General features: G+C 41.1%; 1 protein-coding gene across 4 annotated transcripts in view; it reads right to left on the bottom strand.

The window, feature by feature from the left end:
* Window positions 1-26,194, bottom strand: part of LOC144604029 (raftlin-like) — an 85,451-nt gene that overhangs the window by 25,417 nt on the left and 33,840 nt on the right. For all 4 annotated transcript variants that reach the window (XM_078418072.1, XM_078418053.1, XM_078418081.1 and 1 more), the window contains exons 3-4: window positions 15,176-15,356; window positions 4,688-4,796 (exon numbers count right to left, since the gene is read on the bottom strand). In XM_078418072.1, the coding sequence (XP_078274198.1) occupies window positions 4,688-4,796; window positions 15,176-15,356 (290 nt within the window). The remainder of the gene's footprint in view (window positions 1-4,687; window positions 4,797-15,175; window positions 15,357-26,194) is intronic.

Raw genomic sequence — 26,194 nt, 5'->3', positions numbered from 1 at the left:
GGCATTGACACAGAATATTATTTTCAAACAGCTGTGCGTTGGCGGGAATACCAATGGAGAATAAATGATGAATTTATTGCATTTTTTTTCCTCATCAAGGAAACAATGTATTTAGAAACATAGAAACATAGAAAATAGGTGCAGGAGGAGGCCATTTGGCCCTTCGAGCCAGCACCGCCATTCATTGTGATCATGGCTGACCATCCACAATCAGTAACCTTTGCCTGCCTTCTCCCCATATCCCTTGATTCCACTAGCCCCGAGAGCTCTATCTAACTCTCTTTTAAATTCATCCAGTGAATTGGCCTCCACTGCCTTCTGTGGCAGAGAATTCCACAAATTCACAACTCTCTGGGTGAAAAAGTTTCTTCTCACCTCAGTTTTAAATGGCCTCCCCTTTATTCTTAGACTGTGGGCCCTGGTTCTGGACTCCCCCAACATTGAGAACATTTTTCCTGCACCTAGTTTGTCCTGTCCTTTTATAATTTTATATGTCTCTATAAGATCCCCTCTCATCCTTCTAAACTCCAGTGAATACAAGCCTAGTCTTTTCAATCTTTCCTCATATGATAGTCCCGCCATCCCAGGGATTAACCTCGTGAACCTACACTGCCCTGCCTCAATAGCAAGGATGTCCTTCCTCAAATTAGGAGACCAAAACTGCACACAATACTCCAGATGTAGTCTCACCAGGGCCCTATACAACTGCAGAAGGACCTCTTTGCTCCTATACTTAAATCCTCTTGTTATGAAGGCCAACATGCCAGTAGCTTTCTTTACCGCCAGCTGAACCTGCACGCTTACTTTCAGTGACTGGTGTACAAGGACACCCAGGTCTTGTTGCATTCCCCATTACCTAATCTGACCTCATTGAGATAATAATCTGCCGCCTTATTTTTGCCGCCAAAGTGGATAACCTCACATTTATCTACATTATACTGCATCTGCCATGCATCTGCCCACTCACTCGACCTGTCCAAGTCACCCTGCAACCTCCTCACACCCTCTTCGCAGTTCACACTGCCACCCAGCTTTGTGTCATCTGCAAACTTGCTAGTGATACTTCTAATTCCATCATCCAAATCATTAATATATATTGTAAATAGTTGCTGCCCCAGCAACTCCACTCGCGGCACTCCACTCGCCACTGCCTGCCATTCTGAAAAGGACCCGTCTATTCCTACACTTTGCTTCCTGTCTGCCAATCAATTCTCTATCCATGTCAATACCCTACCCCCAATACCATGTGCTCTAATTTTGCTCACCAATCTCCCGTGTGGGACCTTATCGATGGCTTTCTGAAATTCTAGATACACTACCTCCACTGGCTCTCCTTCATCCATTTTACTTGTCACATCCTCAAAAAATTCCAGAAGATTAGTCAAGCAGGATTTCCCGTTCATAAATCCATGCCGACTTGGACCAATCCTTTTACTGCTTACCTCTTTAATAATTGACTCCAGCATCTTCCCCACCACCGATGTCAGGCTAACTGGTCTATATTTCCTGTTTTCTCTCTCGCTCCTTTCTTGAAAAATGGGATAACATTAGCTACCCTCCAATCCACAGGAACTGATGCTGAATCTATTGAACATTGGAAAATGATCACCAATGCGTCCACGATTTCTAGAGCCACCTCCTTGAGTACCCTGGGATGCAGACCATCAGGCCCTGGGGATTTATCAGCCTTCAGTCCCATCAGTCTATCCAATACTATTTCTCGCCTAATGCAAATTTCTTTCAGTTTCAGTTTCAGCATCTTCTCCCCTCCCCACTTACAGAAAGATTTTTTTAAATAATTTATGGTTGTGGGCAGTAGCAAAATAAAGAATATTAATCTATACCTTCGCCATAAATTAAAACAGAACCTTTCCTGGATCACAGCTTTTACAGCTGTATTTTGAATATACAGGACACATTATAATGGAAATTCACTTTCTAGTAATGGAACTGAAACATAACTGTTATAATAATTACTAGACACTGCATTGATTAACATGCAATTACCATAAATAATGGAGTCCTTATGTCAGCAGTAATGAAAACTTCTTTTATGCCACCAAATAACTGAAGAATACCACTCTGCACCCTGACCATAGTTGAGAGGCCCATGTCTTGACTTTACAGCTGTATTTTGAATCCATAAAATACAAGTGTGTTGCAGAAATTTGAAGTTATTTTATAAAATTGAATGAAATATGAACGTTAGGTAATTACTAGTTACTGTAATGGTTACCATACAATTACTATAAATAATCATCAGGATGTATAATTGCTCTCTTTATGTAGTACAGAACAAAAGTTGATTATTTTACATCTCAGAATGTTAATATAATAGAACATATAAAAGTAAGTCCAACAGTGAATCAGTGTTTCAGTATCATTTTGTGCTAATTGCATGGTCTAATAAAGGTGCTGAACATTTCGATTTCAGATGAGTGGCAGTGCATTGGCTTCATTCACGCAGGTGAAACTGCTGATACCTGTATATCATTGAAGTCTGCTGGTGCTTGTGCAACTTCAAACTCTCAAATCCACTGTCAGAATACTTTGCTGATGGTGGGTAAGGAGGAAATTCGACTCTTTCTGTTCATTATTTTGTGTTCCACAAAGGCCTATTATGATCCAAATGGTGATTGTGAAAAATGAAAACAGCTTTGAATTGCAGATTGGAGAGAGCTTGAAAGGAGCCACACTGAATGCCAAGTGAAAATATGTAGGAAGGGTAGCTCATGGTGTGGCTCACTGGAGTAACTTCATTGGGAGAATGTCCCCTGTCCTCCTGGTAGAAAACTATTGCTTCATGCTCCGTGGGATCAGTGCCTTCCCCTGAACCAGGACCTAAACAGTTTTAGTAATCTACTGGAGGGCAGATTTCCAGCAACTGTCAGATCTAATATCTCTTGTGCATACTCTAATCCACAACCATGATAGTAACAGACTGAAATTCCGTCATGGGACACAGATATTGGGATTCGATGGAAGTTGCTCCAATGCCCATCTAACATTGCCCCATGGTTTGGTCCAAATCTCGAATTAGGCAAAACGCAAAGAACTCAGTGGGTCCGGCAGCATCTGGGGAGGGAATGGACAGGCAACGTTCCAAGTCGGGACCCTTCTTTAGACTCCGAATGGATTTTGAATGGAATAGAGTTGGCCACCATTTCCATTCTGGAGTGGCTTGGGTCCAAGGAGTGTACAAGTCATTTCATTGAGGCAAACTGCCCCCTGACCCTTGTCAACACATGTAGGTTTTTTTTTCATGTTTCCAAATAGATCGAGCATTTCATGTGCAGACCCATCATCCTTCTTCTGTAATCTGTTGCCAGTCTCATTGATGCTTTCCCTTGAGGCCCCTGCAGTGTAATTTGTGTCCTGTACATCTTCATCTGGTGGAAGGCCATTGAACTGAAACATTAATTATCTTTTCATGGATTGGTGCTTGACCTGCTAAGTGTTTCCAAAACCTCGTGTTTTCTTTCTGCACGTAAGCAAATGGAAGGATATATTTGCTGGGGCCTTATTTTAAAACAGAGGCATTGATTGTACCTGAAGAATATCCCTATTACCAGTGTGTTATCAAGGTTCTCATTACACCTCAAACTAGTTAAAAGCCTCAACAGATGCAAAAAGGTGGAAGGAATGAAGAGGAAGTTATGTTTACTAAGCCTGCGCTGCCCTAGCAGCTGCGGCTTGCCTGCAGTCCGTTTGTCTTTTGTGTTTTTTGTTGTTTTTTGTCTTAATTGTAGTGTTTAGATATGATGTAGTGTTTGTGGTTGTGTGTTATGTGGGGGGGAGGGGGGGGGGGGGGGGAACTGTAAAACTGTAAAATTGTCTCTTCCGAACGAAGACACAACCTTTTTTTCTGGGTCGTGACTCCGTTCCCGCTGCGGCCTACCATCGGCCATGCACCTGGAGCTCCACCTGGGACCACCTGGGCTCTGGTTCGCAGAGCCCGCGGACCGGACTCACCATCTGTAGCGCTGACTGCCTTCGGAGGCTGCGGGAGCGGCTGCGACTCGTCTCCGGAGGCTACTTCGGCCGCGGGCTGCGTGGACGTCGGAAGCTCATAAGCCCCTGGGTGGGGGCCAACATCGGGAGCTCCGGCAGCGGCAGCGTCTTCGCCCGCCCCGAATCGCGGGGCTTGGGTCGGACCTTTCACCGTCCAGCGCGGCCTGAAATAGGCCATGGGATTTTCTCCGTACGGCGGGGGCTTCAATGTCGGGAGCCCCGACCGCCCCGACGTGGCAACTTCAACAGCCTGACCGCGGGAGAAGACGGCAGGGGAAGAGAAAAGACATTCTGGCCTTCCATCACAGTGAGGAGGTGACTGGAGGAGACTCACTGTGATGGATGTTTCTTTTGTTTGGTGTTGGTTTATGATTGTATGTGTTATTGCATATTTTTATTGCTTATTTTTATTGGTCTTATTGTTGGACTGTGGGTAATCTTTCATTTCACTGCATATTTATGTGTATGTGACAAATAAATGACTATTGACTATTGACTATTGACTATTGGAAGAACCTGCTATAAGGATGGCTAGCAGCCAAACCCATGAACTTACCGAGTTCTCATTTTGATAACAAACACCTGCAAATATGCAGATTAAGAACGTTATTTGTTGCACATCAACAACACCAAAGCCATTAAGAAAAGTTTAAAAATAAAAGATTTGTGTTCTTACCTTTTGTAGGACATCTGCTAGCCCTGTGGAATTAGCTGGTTGGTCGGCCAATAAACACAATTCTACTTCAAGGCTGCTTGGTTCAGTCTTAAACTGATTTTCTTCTGGGCTGGAAAGATTGTAGAACAATAAGTATGTTACCATGATCATCAAAGACACTAACTCCAGTTAATTCACATGCTTTAAATTATTTTGCTTTATTCACACAGTGATCATAGAGTCATACCTAGTGGGAACAGGCCCTTTGGCCCAACCTTCCTACACCTGACTGCATTTGGGCCATATCCCTCTAAATCTGTCCTATCCATGTACCTGTTTCTTAAATGTTGCAATAGTACCTGCCTCAACTACCTCCTCCAGCAGCTCGTTTTGTGCATCCACCATCCTTTGTGTGAAAAGGTTACCCCTCAGGCTCCTATTAAATCTTTTCCCCCTCACCTTAAACCTGTGTCCTCTGGTTCTCGATTTCCCTACTCTGGGTAAGAGACTCTGTGCGTTTACCTGATCTATTCCTCTCATGATTTTGTACACCTCTATAAGATCACCCCCTCATCCTCCTGCGCTCCAAGGAATAGAGTCTTAGCCTGCTTAACCTCTCCCCATAACTTTGGCTCTCGAGCCCTGGCAACATCCTCGTAAATCTTCTCTGCAACCTTTCCAGCTTGACATCTTTCCTATAACATGGTGCCCAGAACTGAACACATACTTTAAATGCAGCCTCACCAACGTGTTATATAACTGCAACATGACCTCCCAACATCTATACTCAATACTCTGACTGATGAAGACCAATGTGCCAAAATCCTTTTTGACCACACGATCCACCTCCAAAGCCACTTTCAACTAACTATGTCCCAGCTCTCCAAGATCCATCTCCACTCCCCATAGCCCTACTATTCACTGTGTAGGTCCTGCCCATGTTAATCTTCCCAAAATGCAACACCTCATATCAATAATTATTTTATTTATTCCTTGCAAGCACAGATTACCTTTCAAATAGAACAAAGGGAAACAATTGGACTAATGAACAACCTCTACAGCAACAGGTTAGATTCAAGTCACACAGAGCAATTTTGTTAGAATGTTTAACACGCTGCAATAAAATGCTTTGTAATGATGTGCAAATTACAATAGTTGATTAATCAAGTTCAAAGGACATATCTGATCATCACAATAGTTTGTTTTAAATCTTATGCTGCAATTATTCATCATTTAAACTACTTCCACAACTAATATCGATGGTCTGGGTGTTCCCATATTCAGGCAGTAGACCTGGTTCATAAGCTGAGGATTTCATCATCCAAAATTAATTGGCCTCTGCAAATTGCCCTTTGTATGCTGGGAGTATATATGTGAAAGTGGGATAATACAGAACTAGTGTGTACGGGTGATCAATGGTCAGCGTGGACTTGGTGAGCCAAAGAAAGGGCCTTTTTCCATGCTGTGTCTTTCAAGTCAAGTCAAATCAAGTTTATTTGTCACATACACATAAATGTGCAGTGAAATGAAAGATTACCCACAGTCCAACAACAAGAGCAATAAAAATAAGCAATAACACACACAATCAAACAAAAAGAAACATCCATCACAGTGAGTCTCCTCCAGTCAATTCAGCCAATTCAATCAATTCAATCAAATAAAATTTGATAAAAAGCTACATATTCCATCATTTGCTAATGTTAATGAAAAAGCACAGACAATTACAAGAAATGTAATCATTTTGTGCATCTGATTCTTTAACTAACATTAGCGATGAGAATCACTAGCTCTGCACTGGTAATTGGTGATGCAATAATACAGCCAGCATGGCATAGAATTAGGATCACAACTGACGTGCCATATGATTGCAGCAATGTGTTGCCTACAGGGACTGCTCTGTGAAAAATCTGCCAGTTTCATTTATACGCTGCAAGCGAATTGCAGGCACTCATAACAGTTCCAGAATAAAGGAGTTAAGAAGAATTAAACTAGCATCCGGTCTTCCATGAGGAGAGTGTGGCCAGCAACTGCCCTCAATTTTAATCCCAAGACACTAAAGATATTTCTGTTGGCTGCATGCTTGGAAAAGTCATACTGTTAAATTGGGGGCTAATCCCAGGAAAAAGGTTTGAAAACGGTCATAAATTGGAATAAGGCGATAAAAATCTTGCATTTTTGTGTCCGGAATAAGTTCCTGATTGCTCTTAATATCAGTTTCAGGCAGACCCGGAGCCCATTCAAAATTATGATCAGATACTATGAGGTACTGTCAAATATTAAGAATCAGATGAAGTTGCTGGTTAAGTTACAGCTTTATCACGTTCAATATTTTGAATTTAAATCATCACCAAGATACTGCATATGTTTTGTTCTCTAATAAAACCACATATGTTTGAGTTATTTATCTGCTTGCTCAGTGACATTAAACTCAGCAAATGTTAGTAATTTATGGATCCAAGGCCATCTGAGGGGGAGTAAAAGGGGGGGGGGGAGGTATTGTATTCTTGAGCAAAGATTGCATTCAGTTTTGAATGAGGATATCCTAGAAGGCTCTTCAATTGAGGCCATAACATTCAGGTTTATTATTATCACGTGTACCAGGGTATCAGTGAAAAGCTTTGTTTTGCATGTTATCTAAACACATCAGATATACTATACATAAATACGATCAAGCCAAACTCAATTATAATAGGTAAAGCAAAAGGGAAGATACAGAGTGTAGATTGTAAAGTTCTCAGCATTGTAAAGTATTTGTTCCATAGACAAAGTCCAATGTCCACAATGGGGTAAAGATGAATCGGACAGTACCCTAGCTTATGGAAGCCTGAAACAGACAGGAAGAAGCTGTTCCTGAGTCTGGTGGTGCACACTTTCAAGCTTTTGTACCTTCTGGCAGATGGGAGCAGGGAGAAGAAGGAATGACCGGGATAGGACAAGCTTTTGATTATGTTGGCTGTTTTTCTGAGCCTGCGTGAAGTATAGATGGAGTCAATGGTGGGAAGTCTGGTCTGAGTGATGGACTGGGCTGCATTTTCAACTCTCTGCAATTTCTTGCTGTCTTGTGTAGAGCTATTCCCAAACCATGTGTGACGCGGCCTGGCTTCCAATGGTGCATTTGTAGAGGTTTGTTAGACTCATTGTAGACATGCTGTATTTTCTCAGTCTCCTCAGGAAATAGAGGCATTGGTGTGCCTTCTTGGATGTCGCATCCATATAGTTGGTCCACGACAGATCGTTGGTAATATTAACACCAAGGAACTTGAAGCTCTCAACCATTTCCACTTTGGCACCATTGATGCTGATTGGGGCATGTACTCCATCATGCTTCCTGAAGTCAATAACTAGCTTAGAAATTAGAAACAAAAAGGATGCTATCACTTTGCATTACAAACTTTCCAAAGTCAACAGGAGAAAGAGGAAGAGAGATGAAGACAGATATCAGAGATGCGATAAAAAATAGGGTTTTCATACTGGGGGAATTCAGTTTCCCAAATGATAACTGGGATCGTCTTAGTGTAAAGGCCTTTCAGGGGAAGAATTTTTGTGGTGTGTCCAGGAGAGCTATTTGACACAGTATGTAGATAGACTAACAAGGGAAGGAGCATTACTGGAATTTATCTTGGGGAAATTAGCTGGTCCAGTGGAGGGAGTGCCAGTGGGGGATTGATCTCTTGGTTTTTTCCCTTTGAATGCTTCACACTCTTTAGACCTAAACATATCTGCAAGTAGATGTTCCCAATCTACCTTTACCAAGTGGTCATAGAAAATGATAGAGGTGGACTAGAAATAAAGGTGGGAAAAGGCAAATTTCATCAATACAAGGGAGGACTTGGTAAAGGTAGATTGGGAACATCTACTTGCAGATAAGTTTAGGTCCAAAGAGTGTGAAGCATTCAAAGGAAAAAAACCAAGAGGTTAAGCAAGTCCCTGTTGCATTTGCCTGCAGAAATTATTCAGGTTCATGAGTAAACCATTGGACACTCCTAGGAGTTTCCAAAGAATGTGAGAAGCTTTTTCTTTCAGGCATGAAGAAATGATCAGGATAAGGACCATAGACAATCCCAATATCAAACAAACAGAATAATAAAATATTTAATCAGGAAATTATTTTCTGGCATGCAGTGCATAAGTCAGCATCAGAAATCCTGCAACCATGAATACTGTGGATTCCAGTTAAGGAGAAGTACATGGTTTAGTTGAATGTTTAAAATAAAAAACGACTTATAATGATGGTGTATAAACTTAAATACCAAAACTTCAGCATATCCATTAAACTTATACTAGGTTTCTGCCCTTTCTGTAAAACCAGAACATCTAATTGGGGTTAGCCTCCAAACCACAGTCACACAAACCTTCGCTTTAACCCAAAGGTAACCAATTGGAATCCTTAATTTCTTTACTGTATAAACACGCCTTTGAAATGCTGTGAACACCTGCTTGCAGTACACAAGAGTGGTTCATATTTCAAAGCATAAGCTAAATGTTGTGCAATTTCTCACTACAATTGTAAACTGCTGGGCACCTCATGAGGAGATTGGAATTTGGCCTCCTCCTTGCAACAGCCATGTGTAAGAGAACAAATAGGATTAATAGCCCATAGTACTTCTCCTGGAATAAAACAAAAAACACTGGAAATACTCATCAAGTAGCATTGGTAGAAAGACAAACCAGATTTCTCTGGTTTCGGGTGCAAGAAAGTGTTCAGGTTCAAGTTCACTGTCATATACACGCATTCATTGAGGAACAGGTACAATGGGAAATCATGCTTGCATCAGCATCACAGGCATATAGACTCAGACAAACATAAAAAACAAATAATACACAAATTACACATAAAAGTTCAAAAAGAAAGAAAGCAGTGCAAAGAAAAGACATTTGTTTTGTTATGACATTAACATTCCAGGTTGAAGACCCTTCCCCTGACATAAAAAGTTAACTTCATTTCACTTCCCACAGATGCTGCCCGCTCCGTCGAGTGTTTTCACATTTTCTCATTTTATTTCAAGCTTTAAGCGTCTGTTTGTCACTGCACAATCCCTTGCTTTATACTGCTGAATAAAGTCCAAATTCCACATTCGAAACAGAAGCCTGGGCTCATTTGATGCACAGATGTCTCTTGGAGGTTACGTTTTGATCCTACTATGCATTATACTATATTGATCCTAAAAATGTCCATGGTACAAAGACAGTAAATGCCAAGATGAGCTAAATAACTTCAAATACTGATGCAAAGGTTGTAGATCGAGAGTCAAGAGACAAGAATATTTAATTGTCATATGTACCGAAACAAATAAATGAAATTCTCTCTTGCAGCAGAAAACAAAGTACTCATAGATAACGCAATAAAAAAAGAAAGTTCAATAAATTTAAAAATATATATTAATGCAAAACAATGCCCGAAGTGCCAAATGCAACTGGCACGCTTTGTAGTTCGAAGTTTAGTTGATGGTTTAGTATTCGAGCCTGATGGTTGTTGGGAAAAGCTGTTTGTGTACCTGGAGGTTACATTTTTTAGATTTCTATACCTTCTTCTTGATGGTAGGAATAATAGGAAACTGTGGTCAGGGTGATGGGGGGCCTTGATGATGGCAGCAGCCATTTTGATGCAGCACCTCCTATAGATCCCTTCGACGTTGGGGACGTCAGTATCTATGATGGAATGGGTAGTACCCTCCACATTTTGTTATCTCCCAAGTTCCTGGGAGTTTGAGTTGCCAAACCAGGCCTTGATGCAACCAGTCAATATGCTCTCTACCATACACCTGTAGAAGTTCAAAAGAGTATTCGTCCACACACTGAATCTCCTCAATCTTCTAGGGAGGTAGAGGCATTGATGGATTTTCTTTATGATTGCATCAATGTGCTAGGCCCACAAAAGATCTTAAAAGATAATGTGCACTCAGGAACTTAAAGTGTTGACCCTCTGCACCACTGACCAGTAAATGAAACAGGTTTGCGGATCCCAGGCCTTGCTCTTCTAAAGTTAACCTCCTTGGTCAGCTTCTTGGTCTTAATGATGTTGAGAGCAAGGTTGTTGTTCTGGCACCATTCAATCAGGCAATCGATCTCCTTCCTATACTCTGAGTCATCATTATCTGTAATTCGTCCATCAATGGTGGTGTTGTTGGTAAATGTAAAGATGGAGTTGGAACTGTGATCGGCTAAACAGTCATGGGTATAGAGTAAGGAAAGCAGGGGAATGAGCACACAGCCTTCAGGTGCCCCAAGATGTCAACAATGCTGGTGTATTTCAAGAAAGGTCTTCTGCAGAATAAATTATTTTCTGCTGTGACCAAACCCTTAGGTTTTCACATTTTCTAGCAACAAGAAAACAACATTTGGACTAAATTAACAATCTGGATTCAATCACCAGAAAAAAAAGCAGCATATTACTATCTTCCCCACGATAATGCTTGGAACAGATCCTTTTTCCATCATTACCAGCTCAACATTATAAAAATGCTGTGCTTCCTGCTGCTAGGAATGAATTACTGTTCCAGTGAATTTGTGAAGACCATGGTTCAATAAACCCAAGGTGAAAGTCCTGATGTGACATGCCTTAATGACGCATTTCCTTCCACTTTGCAACGAGTGTGTTAGGCTATTGACATTCTGTATGTACACACTGACTGCTCATTATCATGGTGACTGAAAAGTCATGGCCCTATCCACGCACAACTTCTATAATTTAAACATAAGTCCAACTAGAGGACACAAAACTGGACCAGGACACGGGTGCAGCAGTTCATTGCCTTACATGGGGAATTGCATGTTGGCTTGCAAGGGCTGAAGAGTGTTTTCCTACAGCTAATGAAGCGTTGGGGTTGAATTCATGGTGGGAATGCAGTATGTTTGCAGCTTCTACAATCCTGGCCTCGCAACAAGATTTCATAGGTAGCAGCCGTTCGTCTGGAATCACCAGACATTGAAGTTTTCCAAACGGTCTCCCCTCCCCACAACCCCACCATAACTGAAAGTAAAATATTTTATTGTGTTAACATCACCAGAGTACCACCCAAAGGCTTGATGGTATAAGATGCCTGACAGCAGATAATCCCTTGGACAGTGAAGCTGGCAGCCACTGGCATTTCAAGTAAGGAATCTTGCCAATGTAATGACCACCGTTCAGCATGTCTCCAATGACACTTACAACTTCTAGAAATGCACCTCAGAAAGGATATAATCAGGTTGCATCGAAACGGTTTGGGAACAGTTCTGCCCTAGACCACAAGGAATTTCAGTGAGTTGTGGATGTAGCCCAGACCGTCACGCAAACCAACTGTCCTCCATCAACATCTACACTTCACACTGATTCGGGAAAGCAACCAACATACTCTGGTCCTCTCCTCTTCTCCCCTCTCCCATTGGGTAGAAGATACAAAAGCTTGAAAGCACGTACCACCAGATTCAGGCTCAGCTTCTATCCCGCAGTTATCGGAGTACTGAACAGTCCTCCAATATGCTAGGGCAGAGTTCCAATCTTCCAACCTACCTCATTGCACTCCTTGGTCTTTTTCTCTGTAAGAGTAACACTATAATGTTGTAACTCTGTATTCTGCACTTTGGTATTTTTCTCTTTCACTACCTGTTATACCCGTGCATGACTTGATTGTACTCATCAATAGCATGATCTGAATTGACTGCATAGCTTGCAAACAGAAGCTTTTTGCTGGATGTTAGTATTACGTGACAATAATAAACCAATACCAAAACCAACTTTGGAAGATCATTGGATCGGGAGAGGTGGACCTGATGGAGGCAAGTACCAGCCAGCACCATAATAAATGATGAAACAGGCTTGAGAGGTCACTTCACCGATACATCAGGCAAATGCCTCAGGCAAACGCCTCCGCTGTCACGCTGTGAAAACGGAGAGGATGAGACGGAGCTTCTTCCCACAGGCCATCAGGACTGTCAACTTTGATAACCCCAGAGACTAAATTTTTGTCGACACTTTTTGTGCTATGTTTAGTAACTTATTAACTTTATTTATATGCTGTAACTGTAATTCTTTTTGTGCACAATCCGCAGGCATTGCCACTTTCATTTCACTGCACATCGAGTATGTGTATGTGACAAATAAATTTGACTTGACTTGACCCGCACTTGTTTTCCAGTAACCATCCTCATGGTCTTGTGCTGCACTTTTGTTTGGAAACAAGCCCATTTCAATTAATATCAAATAATGATGAATTAAAATAATCTTTTCATCATAATATTTATACATATAATATTTCACACATGAACAAGTACAATTAAGATCACTTGGTTTGTTAATTTGAAATGAGAAGGTAGTTTGTATTGCTGGAACGAGCTGCCAGAGGAACCTGTAGAAGAGGATGCAATTATGACTTTCAAAAAACATTTGGATAGATATATGGATAGGAAGGGTTTAGAGGGCTATAGGCTAAATGTAAGCCAAATGGGACCAGCCCAGTATGACAACGTGCTCAGCTGGACACGGTGGGCCGAAGGTCCTGTTTCCATGCTGCATAGTTCTATAACTCTGTTATAATGAAACGTTTCCTCAAAGTGATAGATTTGTTGTTTATCATGTCTTTATGGTTAGGAGTGCTATTTTGTGGTCTGCAACGTTATAAATTTTTTTAAAAATGTTACTAAAGCTTTCTGTAATGGATAGAAGATAAAATAAATATTTTTCCATTAAATTACAAAATTATATTAATTATTGGAAGAATGTAAATTTGGAATAATTGCTTCAATTTCTTTATTCATTCTGTGCATTTATGGCACATTCCAAAAATATTTAACATTTGTTTCCCAAGAAATTAAAACAGTACTTATGAAGAACATTTTCATTACCATGAATAATGTAAAATTTCCTGTTGGTTTTATACCCAAATAGAGGGGAAGCAAGGAGAAAGTCACAGTTGTATTTAACAACTAAATGTGGAAGTCAGTGTGAAGTCTTAAAACTACTAATCAAAATTTGAAATATCACCATTTGTACGCTGATATAATAATTTTAAAAATGTGTAAAAGCTTCAAGAAAGGAATAAGGCAGTTTAACTGTGCAATGTGAAGCACTATGTCCATCCTCATCATGGGTTTATGTCTGAGAAATGCATCAATTTTTCTTTTCTACAAATGTTGATGAATGTGAGTGCTTAGAAATTGGACTTCACTTTTATTTAACACTTAACATGTTTTGCAAAGAGCACCAACAAGACTCACCAAAAAGGGAGACTTTCACAATTTGTCCTTATAACATAGAAGGGGATGATTTGGCCAAGTTTCAGAGCAATTCCATTTATTTCCCTGAACTATTTTCTCCACATGTCCATTCATCCCCCACTGTTTCTCTCACCATGGACGGCGAAGGGCCTATTTCCACGCTGTATTCCTAAAGTTTAAAGTCTAATTGTTTTTGCTCCAGAGATTTATTGTTATTCTTTTAAATATTAAATTTTAAATATCAAATAACCTTTTTGAACATCTTTGTACAATGGCCACACTGACCCAAGGAATTGTGTAACATACAGAGCAAGTAATGGTTAATAGACAATAGACAATAGACAATAGACAATAGGTGCAGGAGTAGGCCATTCAGCCCTTCGAGCCAGCACCGCCATTCAATGCGATCATGGCTGATCACTCTCAATCAGTACCCCGTTCCTGCCTTCTCCCCATACCCCCTCACTCCGCTATCCTTAAGAGTTCTATCCAGCTAACATAACATAAGAATTTAATGCTGTGCCTTTGGGATAATAATAAGATTTTTCGATTGTCTCCATTACCGTAGAGAAAGTAGACTTTGTGTCTCAAGTTATTGTACATGTGTTTTGAAAATCTACCTGGCTTTGGTTAAAAGAAATGTTCGACGATTGAATTCAGCTTTCAGCTTAATTTATATCAGCAGATAATTCTGCTATTTATGTTTTAAAGTGCAAGTATGCCATATCCTCATGGAAATGAATGAAAGGTATATTTTTCTTTTGAATGTGAGCCCAAGGATATATTAAGAAAATATTGATTGTATTCCTTTGGTTGCAATATGAACAATTATCCCTTGGGTTACTGACGTGACCTTAAGTGGGTAATTACAGCTCAATTACATTAGTAATCTTGGGCAACGATCTGCTGCGATAACCCTTGACTAGACATTGGTTATATAATATGGCACAAAGTCATTTAGATAATATCTTTTTTTTTTTAACAATTTTTTTAAGGTAATTTTTCAAACAATTGATAAAGAAATAGGAGATTTTCACAAAAACATTATATCAGTCCATAATCCCAAACTTCATTTAAAACAACTGGTTCAAGATGATAGCCAGTTCTTTCTGGATCAGATAGCCACTTGTTATGATATTATTTCCTATGAACTTGAAACTCCTGATGTGCACAGTACTGGATAAATAACTTAAATATTTATATTGTTAAATAACCCTTTGTCCACAAAAAAACAAAGCTAAATTTACCGGAAAGATAATCCATTTTAGTAACCCAATGCTTGTGTTAATCTCTCAGTTATTTGGCCTACTTTACCTCACTGATGCCTTGATCAAGATGGCTCTGAACATTTTCGCTGATGGAGTTTTCTTCTGCCCATCAATGGACTGTATGAAAGGATGAAAAGCAGCCAGCACAAAGCCCTTCTGGTAGAGTTCCTGCAGCTGACCAGGAAGATCACTTATGGAGGAGAGCTTGACTGCAGATGATTCTACCTCTGAAGAGACACCACACAAAAAAGAACGGAGGATTAGAAATCAATAGAATTAACATGAGTCAATCATTTTCCAGCCAAACATCTAAACTGGATCTCCCCAGAACAACATTCTACCAAGTATGTCAGTCCCTCGTGGCGGACAGAAGGAAAGATTGATGCATGTCAATGTCAATGGATGTGAGCTCACCTCCCGCTTCCCTTGATGTGCTCAAAAACGTTTGAGGTTAGTTACGGGAAGCACCTTGGCATACAGACGTGGAGCGGTGGCTGCGGGAGACGAGAAGATGCTGCGTTTGCATTGGTGGCAGGTCGAAGTGTCGGTGGAATGGGCCGCTGGAATGGGCAGCTACAATAGCTGGGCATTCACATACAGCAAACACTACTGGAGGCCCAACAGAGGTCGGCGAGCATGCAGATGCATGGAACGGGGTGGGGGGAGGAGGGGGCGTTGGGCTGGAGGGGGCAGTGGTGGAAGGCACAGACAGCACCACTGGGCCAGGCCAACCCCAACATCACCAATGTAGAGCCGCTGCCAAGACAACAGGCCTGCAGGGCCACGATAAGACTTGACATTTTTAAGAACTTGATTCTTGAAAAGTACAAGATGACACCAAAAACGTGGTGACTCTTTGTGTACTGGCTCAGAAGAAATCTAATATTTCTTTACTTCAATTGTTGCACTCTTTTACTTATGTATGATTGTGCTTATGTACAGTATGATTTTACTGGATTGTATGCCAAACAAAGCATTTCTCTGTATTAGGTACAGGTAGCACTTAAGCAACTATTGAACAAGCATAATTATTTTGTCTTGTCGCCAACTAGAAAAGAGTAATATACAAAATATCAAATATACAGCAGTATATCCAAGGACTTAACTCCCTAGTCAATTGTTGCTGGAAATGATTTTTGGAACATACAATGTGCATACTATTTAGCAACAGCTGGTAGTTAATTATCATGTTTTAAGATTGTGGAACCATTGCCAAAACCCACTTTAATAGTAATTCATTGGCGTCACCTTTTCCACAGGAATGAAAAGAGGTCTATTTTGCTCATCTGGCTTTCTTCCAACAGTGTTCAGTGTGGTACAGAAATCTCACTTGGCTGTGAAAGGTTCTTACAACTCTGTCATTTCAGCACTTGTCTGATGCAAAGATGTACTTGAAACTCTTGAGCTATAGAATATGACAGCAGACTAGAAAGCTATTTACTGTTCAATGACTCCCATATGTACTGGCTCTTTGCCAAAGTAGAGTTGTCTTTCAAAGTTGCAGGTTACCTTTAAAAACACAGGAATAGCAGCATCAGCTGTGCTTACATTTATTATTTCTTTGAATCTTAGATTCGTCATGACAATTTGGCATAGGATTCGTTGCTGGAGAATAATTAGTCAAATTAATTTGTACTTTGTGAGGAAGTCAATTGACTAAACCATGTTATGCAATTTCTGTGGACCAAAAGGACAAATGAATAAATATCCCAGGCCTACTTTTTCAGTATGAAATTCCTCGACTCTCAATATTAACATGATTAAGATAGCCTGCAGCTAAAGTAAAGATATAAAGCAATAAAAATAGTAATGTCGGAGACTCACAAAATCCATCTCACTTCCCTTTTATTTGATTGTATAGAAACCCAACATCAAACCTTCAAATTGTTTAACATTCTTGGGCATAAAACATTGGAAAAGGTCTACGTTTGCAGACCAGGATAACAAGATTTGATTGCACTTTGGCCATTGGTCTGGTGCAGTGGTTACCAATGTGGACAAGGTGTGATCAGAAAAGAATGGGGAAGGAAAGCTAACTCCAATAGGCTCCTTCTCCTGACCAAATGCTTGGACCACAGTCTTGTCATAATCAACACCCTGTTTCATCAAAGGGCCAAGAACTAGACACCATGGCAATATACTCAGTCCATGCACTGGCTCCTGTTAGATTATATTATTGTGCAAGAGAGGAACCGTGATAAAATTCACATCACTCACGCCATGAACGTATCAATGACCGCTGGACTGACCTCACCTAATGAGTTCAGTTCTCTTAGTTTAGTTTAGTTTTTTAGTTTAGAGATACAGAGTGGAAACAGGCCCTTCGGCCCACTAAGTCCACGTCGACCAGTGATCCCCGTACACTAACACTATTCTACACACATTACGGATAATTTACCATTTACCAAAGCCAATTAACTTCCAAACCTGTATGCCTTTGGAGTGCAGGGGGAAACCGGAGCACCCAGAGAAAACCCATGCAGGTCACAGGGAGAATGTGCAAACTCCGTACAGACAAGCACCCATAACCAGGATCTAACCTGTGTCTCTGGTGTTGTAAGGCAGCAACTCTACCGCTGCGCCACTGTACCATCATCTTCATCAACCTGTCCCCAAAATATCTTCACCATTAGAAGTATTGCCGCAAGAAGATCAATAGGGAAGCTCTCAAGAATCGCAAAGAGATCACTCTTCTCAGACAATGCCTCACTGATAACATGATCTGCCCTGCATTCAGCATCATCAATGCCTGCGAAGAGAAGCTTGGCTTTTCTACCAAAAACCATCAGGATTAGTTTAAGAAGATAACTGCAGATGCTGGTACAAGTCGAAGGTTTTTATTCACAAAATGCTGGAGTAACTCAGCAGGTCAGGCAGCATCTCGGGAGAGAAGGAATGGGTGACGTTTCGGGTCGAGACCCTTCTTCAGTCTGAAGAAGGGTCTCGACCCGAAACGTCACCCATTCCTTCTCTCCCGAGATGCTGCCTGACCTGCTGAGTTACTCCAGCATTTTGTGAATAAAAGCAGGATTAGTTTGTTGAGAATGACCAAAAGACGGAGAAACTGATTAAATGCAAATACAAGGCATCTCTGGATTGGAAAAAAAGAACAGCACCTGAAGGAAAAAACCTGTGTCTAAAGAACAAACAAACGGGAGGTTTAGGAACTCATTGACAGCCATTATCAGACCTCCCAACATTTGATTTTACAAATTCTTAATTTTGATGTCCAAATTTCAGAATTTTACATCAAAATTCATAATATGGTGCGTAATGCAACTTTTAGCAAAAAAAAGTATGCACGCCAACTGCGCGTACGCCTTGCACTACATTCATGTGTGAAAAACGACTATTATTTCCAAAAGTCTGTAGTTCTTGGACTACATGTACAATGTCAGGCCTATCATGAGTATATTCTGCTATTTATAGAAAGGTTATTGAACAGAGATACTTTTTGCAACACAAAGAAAAAATTGTTTCATTTTGTTTTTTCTATTTTGCTTTTTCCTTACACATCCCAATTCACTTGGTATTGAATAAAAGAACAATGGTCATAACATGTATGACTAAGTTATGAAGAAAAAGTTGATGTATGCGACTCGACTAAGCATACAGAAGTACTTGTTGAAGTAAGTTCGCACATTCATTGATAATCAGCCTAAAAAGGTGGTAATTGGCTTTTCTGCTGTGTTTTATATTTTAACCCCATCTTAATTAATTAATATAGTTATATAATCTTGTACTTAAATTTAATATTTACTCATTACAGTTCCAACATTGAATTTCTGGCACTCTTGGTTCCAGAGCTTTGCTGGTTTATCCACCTGGCCAAGGAAGTCGGCTATGGGGATAGATGTGCTGGCTCCAACTGGGTTGTTCCAGAGCTCTGGCCATAGGTTGCAAATTCAACCCACCGATCGGCCATGGAAGTCCCGATGAGGTCAAGATTGGCTGCCTTGCCCAGCCTAGGTGCCACATTTTCAGGGAGACTTCCAGGGCGGGGGTACTTCTCGCGGAACCCCCGCGACCTCTAGCGGCTGAATTGACAAATTGCAATTACCGACTGTTTTGCGGAAAAATGTGAGGCGAAATCGGAATGGCGGAAATGAAATAAGTAAGCGGAAACATTCCGCCAAATTCGGAAGGGTTGGAAGGGGTGTGTATGTATATATATATATATATATATATATATATATATATATATATATATATATATATATATATATATATATATATATATATATATATATATATACGGCCACAAACCCAAACCCCATCCCACTGAGAGCCTAATTGGGAAGCAAACCCACCAAGGGCAGAGAGGCAGTCAATGCTCCCTGGAAGAAACAAACTGCTACTTACAAAGAGATTGCTCTGCTGTCAGCCACAAGGAATATCATCCTTGGGTCTTTACAAATGGCCTCCTCTCAGTGGTTGAAGAGCTGCCATAAGTACAGTGGTGTGTCTTCCATCCATTGAGAAACACAATGAATATGATCTTCACCACACAACACATAGGCCCAATGGGTTGTGGAGCAGGATTTGTAAATGGGATTTATGTAGATGGGCACAAGATGGCTGGCATGGACAGGGAGGGTTAAATACCTTGATTCCATGCAATATAATTCTAGCGCTATAACTCCAAGAGAAATCATCAACCACCATACATGATATTTTGTAAGGTATAGGAAGGAACTGCAGAACTGCAGATGCTGGTTTAAACCAAAGAGGGACACAAAATGCTGGAGTAACTCTGCGGGAGAGCCAGCTTCTCTGGAGAGAAGGAATGGGTGACGTTTCAGGTCGAGACCCTTCTTCTGGTCCTCAAAAGGTGTAGACCCAAAACGTCACCGATTCCTTCTCTCCAGAGATGCTGCCCGTCTCGCTGAGTTACTCCAGCATTTTGTGTCCATCTATGATCTTTTGTAACATAAACTAAAGCCATTAACTCCATCGACCAGGAGGGATTACTTTGCACGCTTCTCAAATTTGACAGTCCACATTTTAACTTAATGATAGCATGCAAACTATGATATAAACCAATTGGTCTAAATAGAGCTGATTTTAGCGAAGACCAGTGACTAGCAAAGCTACAACACTTCACTCAATCTTTCTTACTGTAAACAGATTTTCTTCAGGAGCAAAGCTGATATTCAGAATTAATCTTATGGAAAGGTAGGACCCTCAGGAGTGTTGTTATTGCAGAGGGAATAAGGAATTCAGGTACATATTTTCCTGAAAGTTGCATCACTGGTGGTTAAGGTGGTGAAGCAGGCTTTTGAAGCTCTGGCATCCATCAGTCAGGAATTGAGTATAGAAGTTGAGAAGTTATTTTGCAGTTGTACAAGACATTGATGAGGCCACACTTGCTGTATTGTATTCAGTTTTGGTTAGCCTGCTTTAGGATAGATGGAATGATTTTCGAAGATATTGCCAGGACTTGAAAACCTAAGCGAGAGGGAAGAGGTTGCGCAGGCTGGGACTTCATTCCTAGAAGTGCAGGGGGCTGAGGGGCGATCTTATAGAGGTGTATAAAATCCTTGTGGGGCATAGATAAGGTGGACACGCAAAAAAGTTTTTTTTCCCAGGAAAGCGGAATCAAGATAAATGGGGCATAAGTTTAATAGACAATAGGTGCAGGAGGAGGCCATTCAGCCCTTTGAGCCAGCAACACCATTCAATGTGATCATGGCTGATCATTCTCAATCAGTACCCCGTTCCTGCCTTCTCCCCATATCCCCTGACTCCGCTATCTTTAAGAGCTCTATCTAGCTCTCTCTTGAAAGCATCCAGAGAATTGGCCTCCACTGCCTTCTGAGGCAGAGAATTCCACAGATTTACAACTCTCTGACTGAAAACGTTTTTCCTCATCTCCGTTCTAAATTACCTACCCCTTAGTCTTAAACTGTGGCCCCTGGTTCTGGACTCCCCCAACATTGGGAACATGTTTCCTGCCTCTAACGTGTCCAATCCCTTAATAATCCTATATGTTTCAATAAGAGGGAAAGATTTAATAAGAACCTGAGGAGTAACTTTTCATACAGAGGGGGTGGGTGTATGCAATGAGCTTCAAGAGAAAGTGGTTAAGGCAGGTACAAATACAACATTTAAAAATTGTTTGAATAATTTGTGGATAGGAAAGGTTTAGAGGGAGATAGACACAAAATGCTGGAGTAACTCAGCGGAACAGCCAGCATCTCTGGATAGAAGGAATGGGTGATATTTCGGGTCAAGACCCCCTCCTCAGACTTCTGGATAGAAGGAATGGGTGATGTTTCGGGTCGAGACCCCTCCTCAGACTGAGAAAGGGTCTCGACCCAAAACATCGCCCATTCCTACTATCCAGAGATGCTGCCTGTCCCGCCGAGTTACTCCAGCATTTTGTGTCTATCTTCGGTGTAAACCAGCATCTGCAGTTGCGTCCTACACAAGGTTTAGAAGGATATCAGCCAATGTAGGTCAAATATGACTGGCTTTGTTGGCATGGGTGAGTTGGGCGGAAGCGCCTGCTTCTGTGTGTAGGACTCTTATGATTCTATGACCCAGAAATATCTGCAAATTTTCTGTGCTCTGGATTAAGTTCATTTTCATTAGCACAGCACTATTTTTTGTTTGTGTGTTGTGTGAACAAAGTTTTAAATTCCTAATGTGCTTCTGGGCACGACTCTGATCTGGAGCTTAGTAAATTCCTCATAATTTGATTTATTTTATTGCAGTAATGTTGCGAAAAGCTTGTTTACAAATAGCACTGACCTTTCAATCTGTTCTGAATTCTGGCATACCAGACCCATCATATACTACATGTTGCCCTTGACAAGGCTAGGAGCTCACTTTCATTTGCGTTGCGATCTATAAATTTAAATGTGTTTACAACTTGTGTCTCTATTTGCTGTTCATAAGTATGATTCTTAGTGTTTTGACAAGTTGATGGCTCTGGATCTTTTCATTTTGCTGCAAGTGAGTGACAAATATAAGGAAATGGAATCTGAATACCATGGTGCAGGATACCTGATTGGTCACCCATATTTAATAGAATATGTATGGCAGGTATTGGAGACTCATTACTTAGTAACCTTCACACAAAGGGTGGTGGGTGTATGGAATGAGCTGCCAGTGGAGGTAGTTGAGGCAGGCAGCATCGCAGTGTTTAAGAAACATTTAGACAGGTACATGGATATGTAAGGTTTAGAGAGATATGGGCAAAATGCAGGCAGGCAGGTGGGATTAATTTAGATGGTTCATGTTGGCTGGTGTGGTCAAGTTGGGCCAAAGGGCCTGTTTCCACACTGTAAGACTCTATGGCCTCTGTAAATTGCCCCCAGTGTGTCGGGAGTGGATTCAAAAGTAGGATAACTTATAATCAGTGTGAATGGGTGACATGGTCAGAGTGGACTCAGTGGGTCAATGGGTCTGTTTCGATGCTGTATCTCTGAACTCTAAACATTGCCAACTGGGTGCAACTGACTGCAGCAGGACCCAAAACAATGACTAATCCTTTGCTTCCACAGATGCTGCTTGACCCGCTAAGTCCCTCTGGTGATTTTTGTCTTGCTTCATTGAGAAGAGAGCGACACGGTGGCGCAGTGGTAGAGTTGCTGCCTTACAGCGAATAGAGCGCCGGAGACTCAGGTTCGATCCTGACTACGGGCGCCGTCTGTACGGAGTTTGTACGTTCTCCTCGTGACCTGCGTCGGTTTTCTCCGAGATCTTCGGTTTCCTCCCACACTCCAAAGACGTGCAGGTATGTAGGTTAATTGGCTGGGCAAATGTTTTTTTTTAAATTGTCCCTAGGGTGTAGGATAGTGTTAATGTGCGGGGATCGCTGGGCGGCGTGGACCCGGTGGGCCGAAGGGCCTGTTTCCGCGCTGTATCTCTAAATCTAAAAAAAAATCTAAGAGGCTTCCTTGCAAAAAAAAATTTGCATGCATTTTGATTAGACTTCCCTCCCTTTTAATCAGAGTTTTTTTTGTAGATGAAAAGGTGCCAGTACGCATCATTAATGAACATACACGTGTTACGTGGACAGAAAGCGAAATGTTGCCGTTTAACTTTTTGGAGGTACCAGTACACTGTTGTGTCACAATAAAAGCACTGGTGTTGAGAGCATGAATGTGCAAAAGAAGTCTTTCTGCTCCTCTAAAGAGATAAAATAATATACATTTTTGACAAATTACTTCTGAATGATTCTGTCACGAATAAAAGTAAGTTTTGTATATTCCGCCATAATCTTTACTTTATAATCTATGACAAAATTATGACGGAATATACAAGACTTACTTTTTCTAAATAACCTCAAAGAACAATTCAAGACAGCACACCACTTTCCTTTGCCTCCAATCGGAAAGCCTTCCCCAAGGACATAGCTGAGCTCAGGAACTCTGTGAAGAGATTCGTGGGAGTAACATATTGAAACAGTGTGTTCCACAGATTCGCACCTTACTTCATTGAATGATATTGTTATTACTTTGCATATCTTTGATCTTCTGAGATATAACACATTTAATTCATTTGCATCGCAGATGTTATCACAGTTTTAGCTCACATAGAGAAAATCCTAAATCTGATTTCCCGATCGGATGACCAGACTTCCTTGTACTAACTGCCAAATAAAAGTTTTCAGCGTATATTAACACTGTTAATGTGGCTTATTGTGAAGGTGAGAACTTAATCTGTAGTCTAATTTAGACTAGTCTAAGTGGTCTGGGGCAGCTCGGTGGTGTCGCGGTAGAGTTGCTGTCTTACAGCGCCAGAGATCCCCACCCCCTCCACATGACCTGCGTGGGTTTTCTCCAGGATCTCCAGTTTCCTCCCACATTCCAAAGACGAACAGATTTGCAAGCTAATTGGCTTGGCATAATTGTAAATTGTCCCTAGTGAGTGTAGGAAGGTGTAAGTGTGTGGGGATCAGTGGTTGGCACGGTCTCGAAGGGCATGAAGGGCCTGTTTCCTCTATACTAAACTAAGCTAAACTATTCATTCACTCCAGCATCAAATCAGCCTCCAAGTCCAACTTTGATATAACACTGCATGGACTTTACACGGATGTGAAACGTACATGGGTTGAATGCACCACAACATACTTAGCTATGGTAAATTCAGATGATTGGTTGAAATCTCATTAATGGATCTATCTGAATTATCTGCTAATCTTCTGTTTGATTCATAGAACCAGCAAAGAAATTTCCAGAACTATTTTGATCAACAAGAGTGAAACGATATTAGAGGGAATGTACGGTGTCAGTATTAAGGTTGTGCTCTCACGAAATGCCCATCAGTGGTGGACAATTAATTATACTCATGGAGTCATGCAGCCTGGAAACACACCCTTCAGCCCACCTGCTCAGCCAACTTTCAAGAAGCCATTTGCACTAATTCTACACTCATCCCATTTTATTCCCGCACATTCCCACCAACTCCCCTCAGAATCAACAGTGGCGAATTAACCAACCATTCTGCATGTTCCTGGGCATGCAGATTGATAGGTGAATTGTTAACAGGGCACCCATTCAACACACCCGTTCACAGGGAAACATGCAAGCTCCACACGGACAGCATCAGTGGTCAGGATGAAATCCCAGTCACTGACGCTGTGAGAGACAGCTCTACTCAGCTGCTTCTTCGTGTTACTCAGAAATCATACTTTTAGAAAGGCAAACAAATTAATCTAAGGTCCCTGTTGCTGCACCTTTGTACTATAAATATACTTCTCTACTACAGAGGCAAAATGTTGTCAAATTAATAGTGGCTTCAAGAACAAATTATTTACAGTAATGTCTTGCAACTGGTGAAGCTTCTGGTTGGAAGCTACTGAATCAGAGTTTCATTCTATATGTACACTGAGGAGCCAACCCGGATGCCACTAGCCAGCCCTATTCCGAAATTCGGGAAAACCTTGCATCAATTAACTCTGTAGACACTAACATTAGATAACATTGACAGGAGTCGCAACACAGTTGATGACAACAAGCCAAACAGATGCTACTTATTTCCATAATGTTATTGAATTGCAATGTGCTTTTCTAAAATTGTTTAAAAATGTGACTCTTAAAGCTAGATATTTTTTCTGAGTCAGTCTAGATTAATTCAAGTTATGACAACTGTACTGAGGCTTTTTCCAGTATTAACATTATGGGCATCAGTGGTTGTAATGGCATTGAGCCTGTGCATTAACATAGAAACAATTGTGCCATATCCTAAATATGATCGATCCCTGAGTTATTATTTTGTGATCTAATGTAATGTCAGGGAAAATATTGTATTTATTACCGGAAAAAATATATACTCACGATTACAGGCTTTTTCTGGGTTATGAAAGCCCAACTGATGAACAGCCCGGACATACGACTGAGCTCCCATAAATATTATTAAATTCAAATGAGAATAATCTTGGGGGAAAAAAACTGTTTACATGTCGAGCAAATTCCTTGGGGAACTGCAGTCTGCACCTGCAGCATCTGCAGTCGTTGGTGCCTCCTATTGACATGTAACCACCCTGCAGTATTCAGGCAGATGAGACATTTCAGGTGAGCGGAAGAGATTTAAAGAGGAATCTCAGGGGCATCTTTTTCACTCAAAGGGTCCATGGCTGGAACAAGCTGCCAGAAGAAGTTGTAAAAATAGATATAATTACGACTGCAAAAGACATTTGGACAGATATATGCATAGCAAAGGTTTTGAGGCACATGGACCAAATACAGACAAATGGGATTAGCCCAGAGCATCGATTTAGATGGCATGTAAAAGGTGGGCCAAAGGGCCTGCTTCCATGCTGTATAGCCCTTTGACTCTATGACACCATTGTCTCTTAAGAACACAGGCTATCAGTTCCACCGTGGGAGCCCACTTAAGCGAGTTGCTTTGAAAATTGAAAGCAGGCACAAAGTGCTGGAGTAACTCAACGGGTCAGGAGAGTATCTCTGGAGAACAAAGATCAGTCTGAAGAAGGAAAGGTTTAGAGAGAGTTAGGTCAAATGTAGGCAAATGGGAGTGAGTATCTTAGGTGGATAAGGTGGTTAGCATGAACGCGTTGAGCCGAAGGGCCTGCTTCAGTGCTTCATACTCTGAA

Source organism: Rhinoraja longicauda, chromosome 2 (genome assembly GCF_053455715.1).
Source record: "Rhinoraja longicauda isolate Sanriku21f chromosome 2, sRhiLon1.1, whole genome shotgun sequence".
NCBI classification, from domain to species: domain Eukaryota; kingdom Metazoa; phylum Chordata; class Chondrichthyes; order Rajiformes; family Arhynchobatidae; genus Rhinoraja; species Rhinoraja longicauda.
The sequence above is the reverse complement of the archived record's forward strand: the minus strand, read 5'-3'. Positions and strand labels throughout refer to the sequence as shown.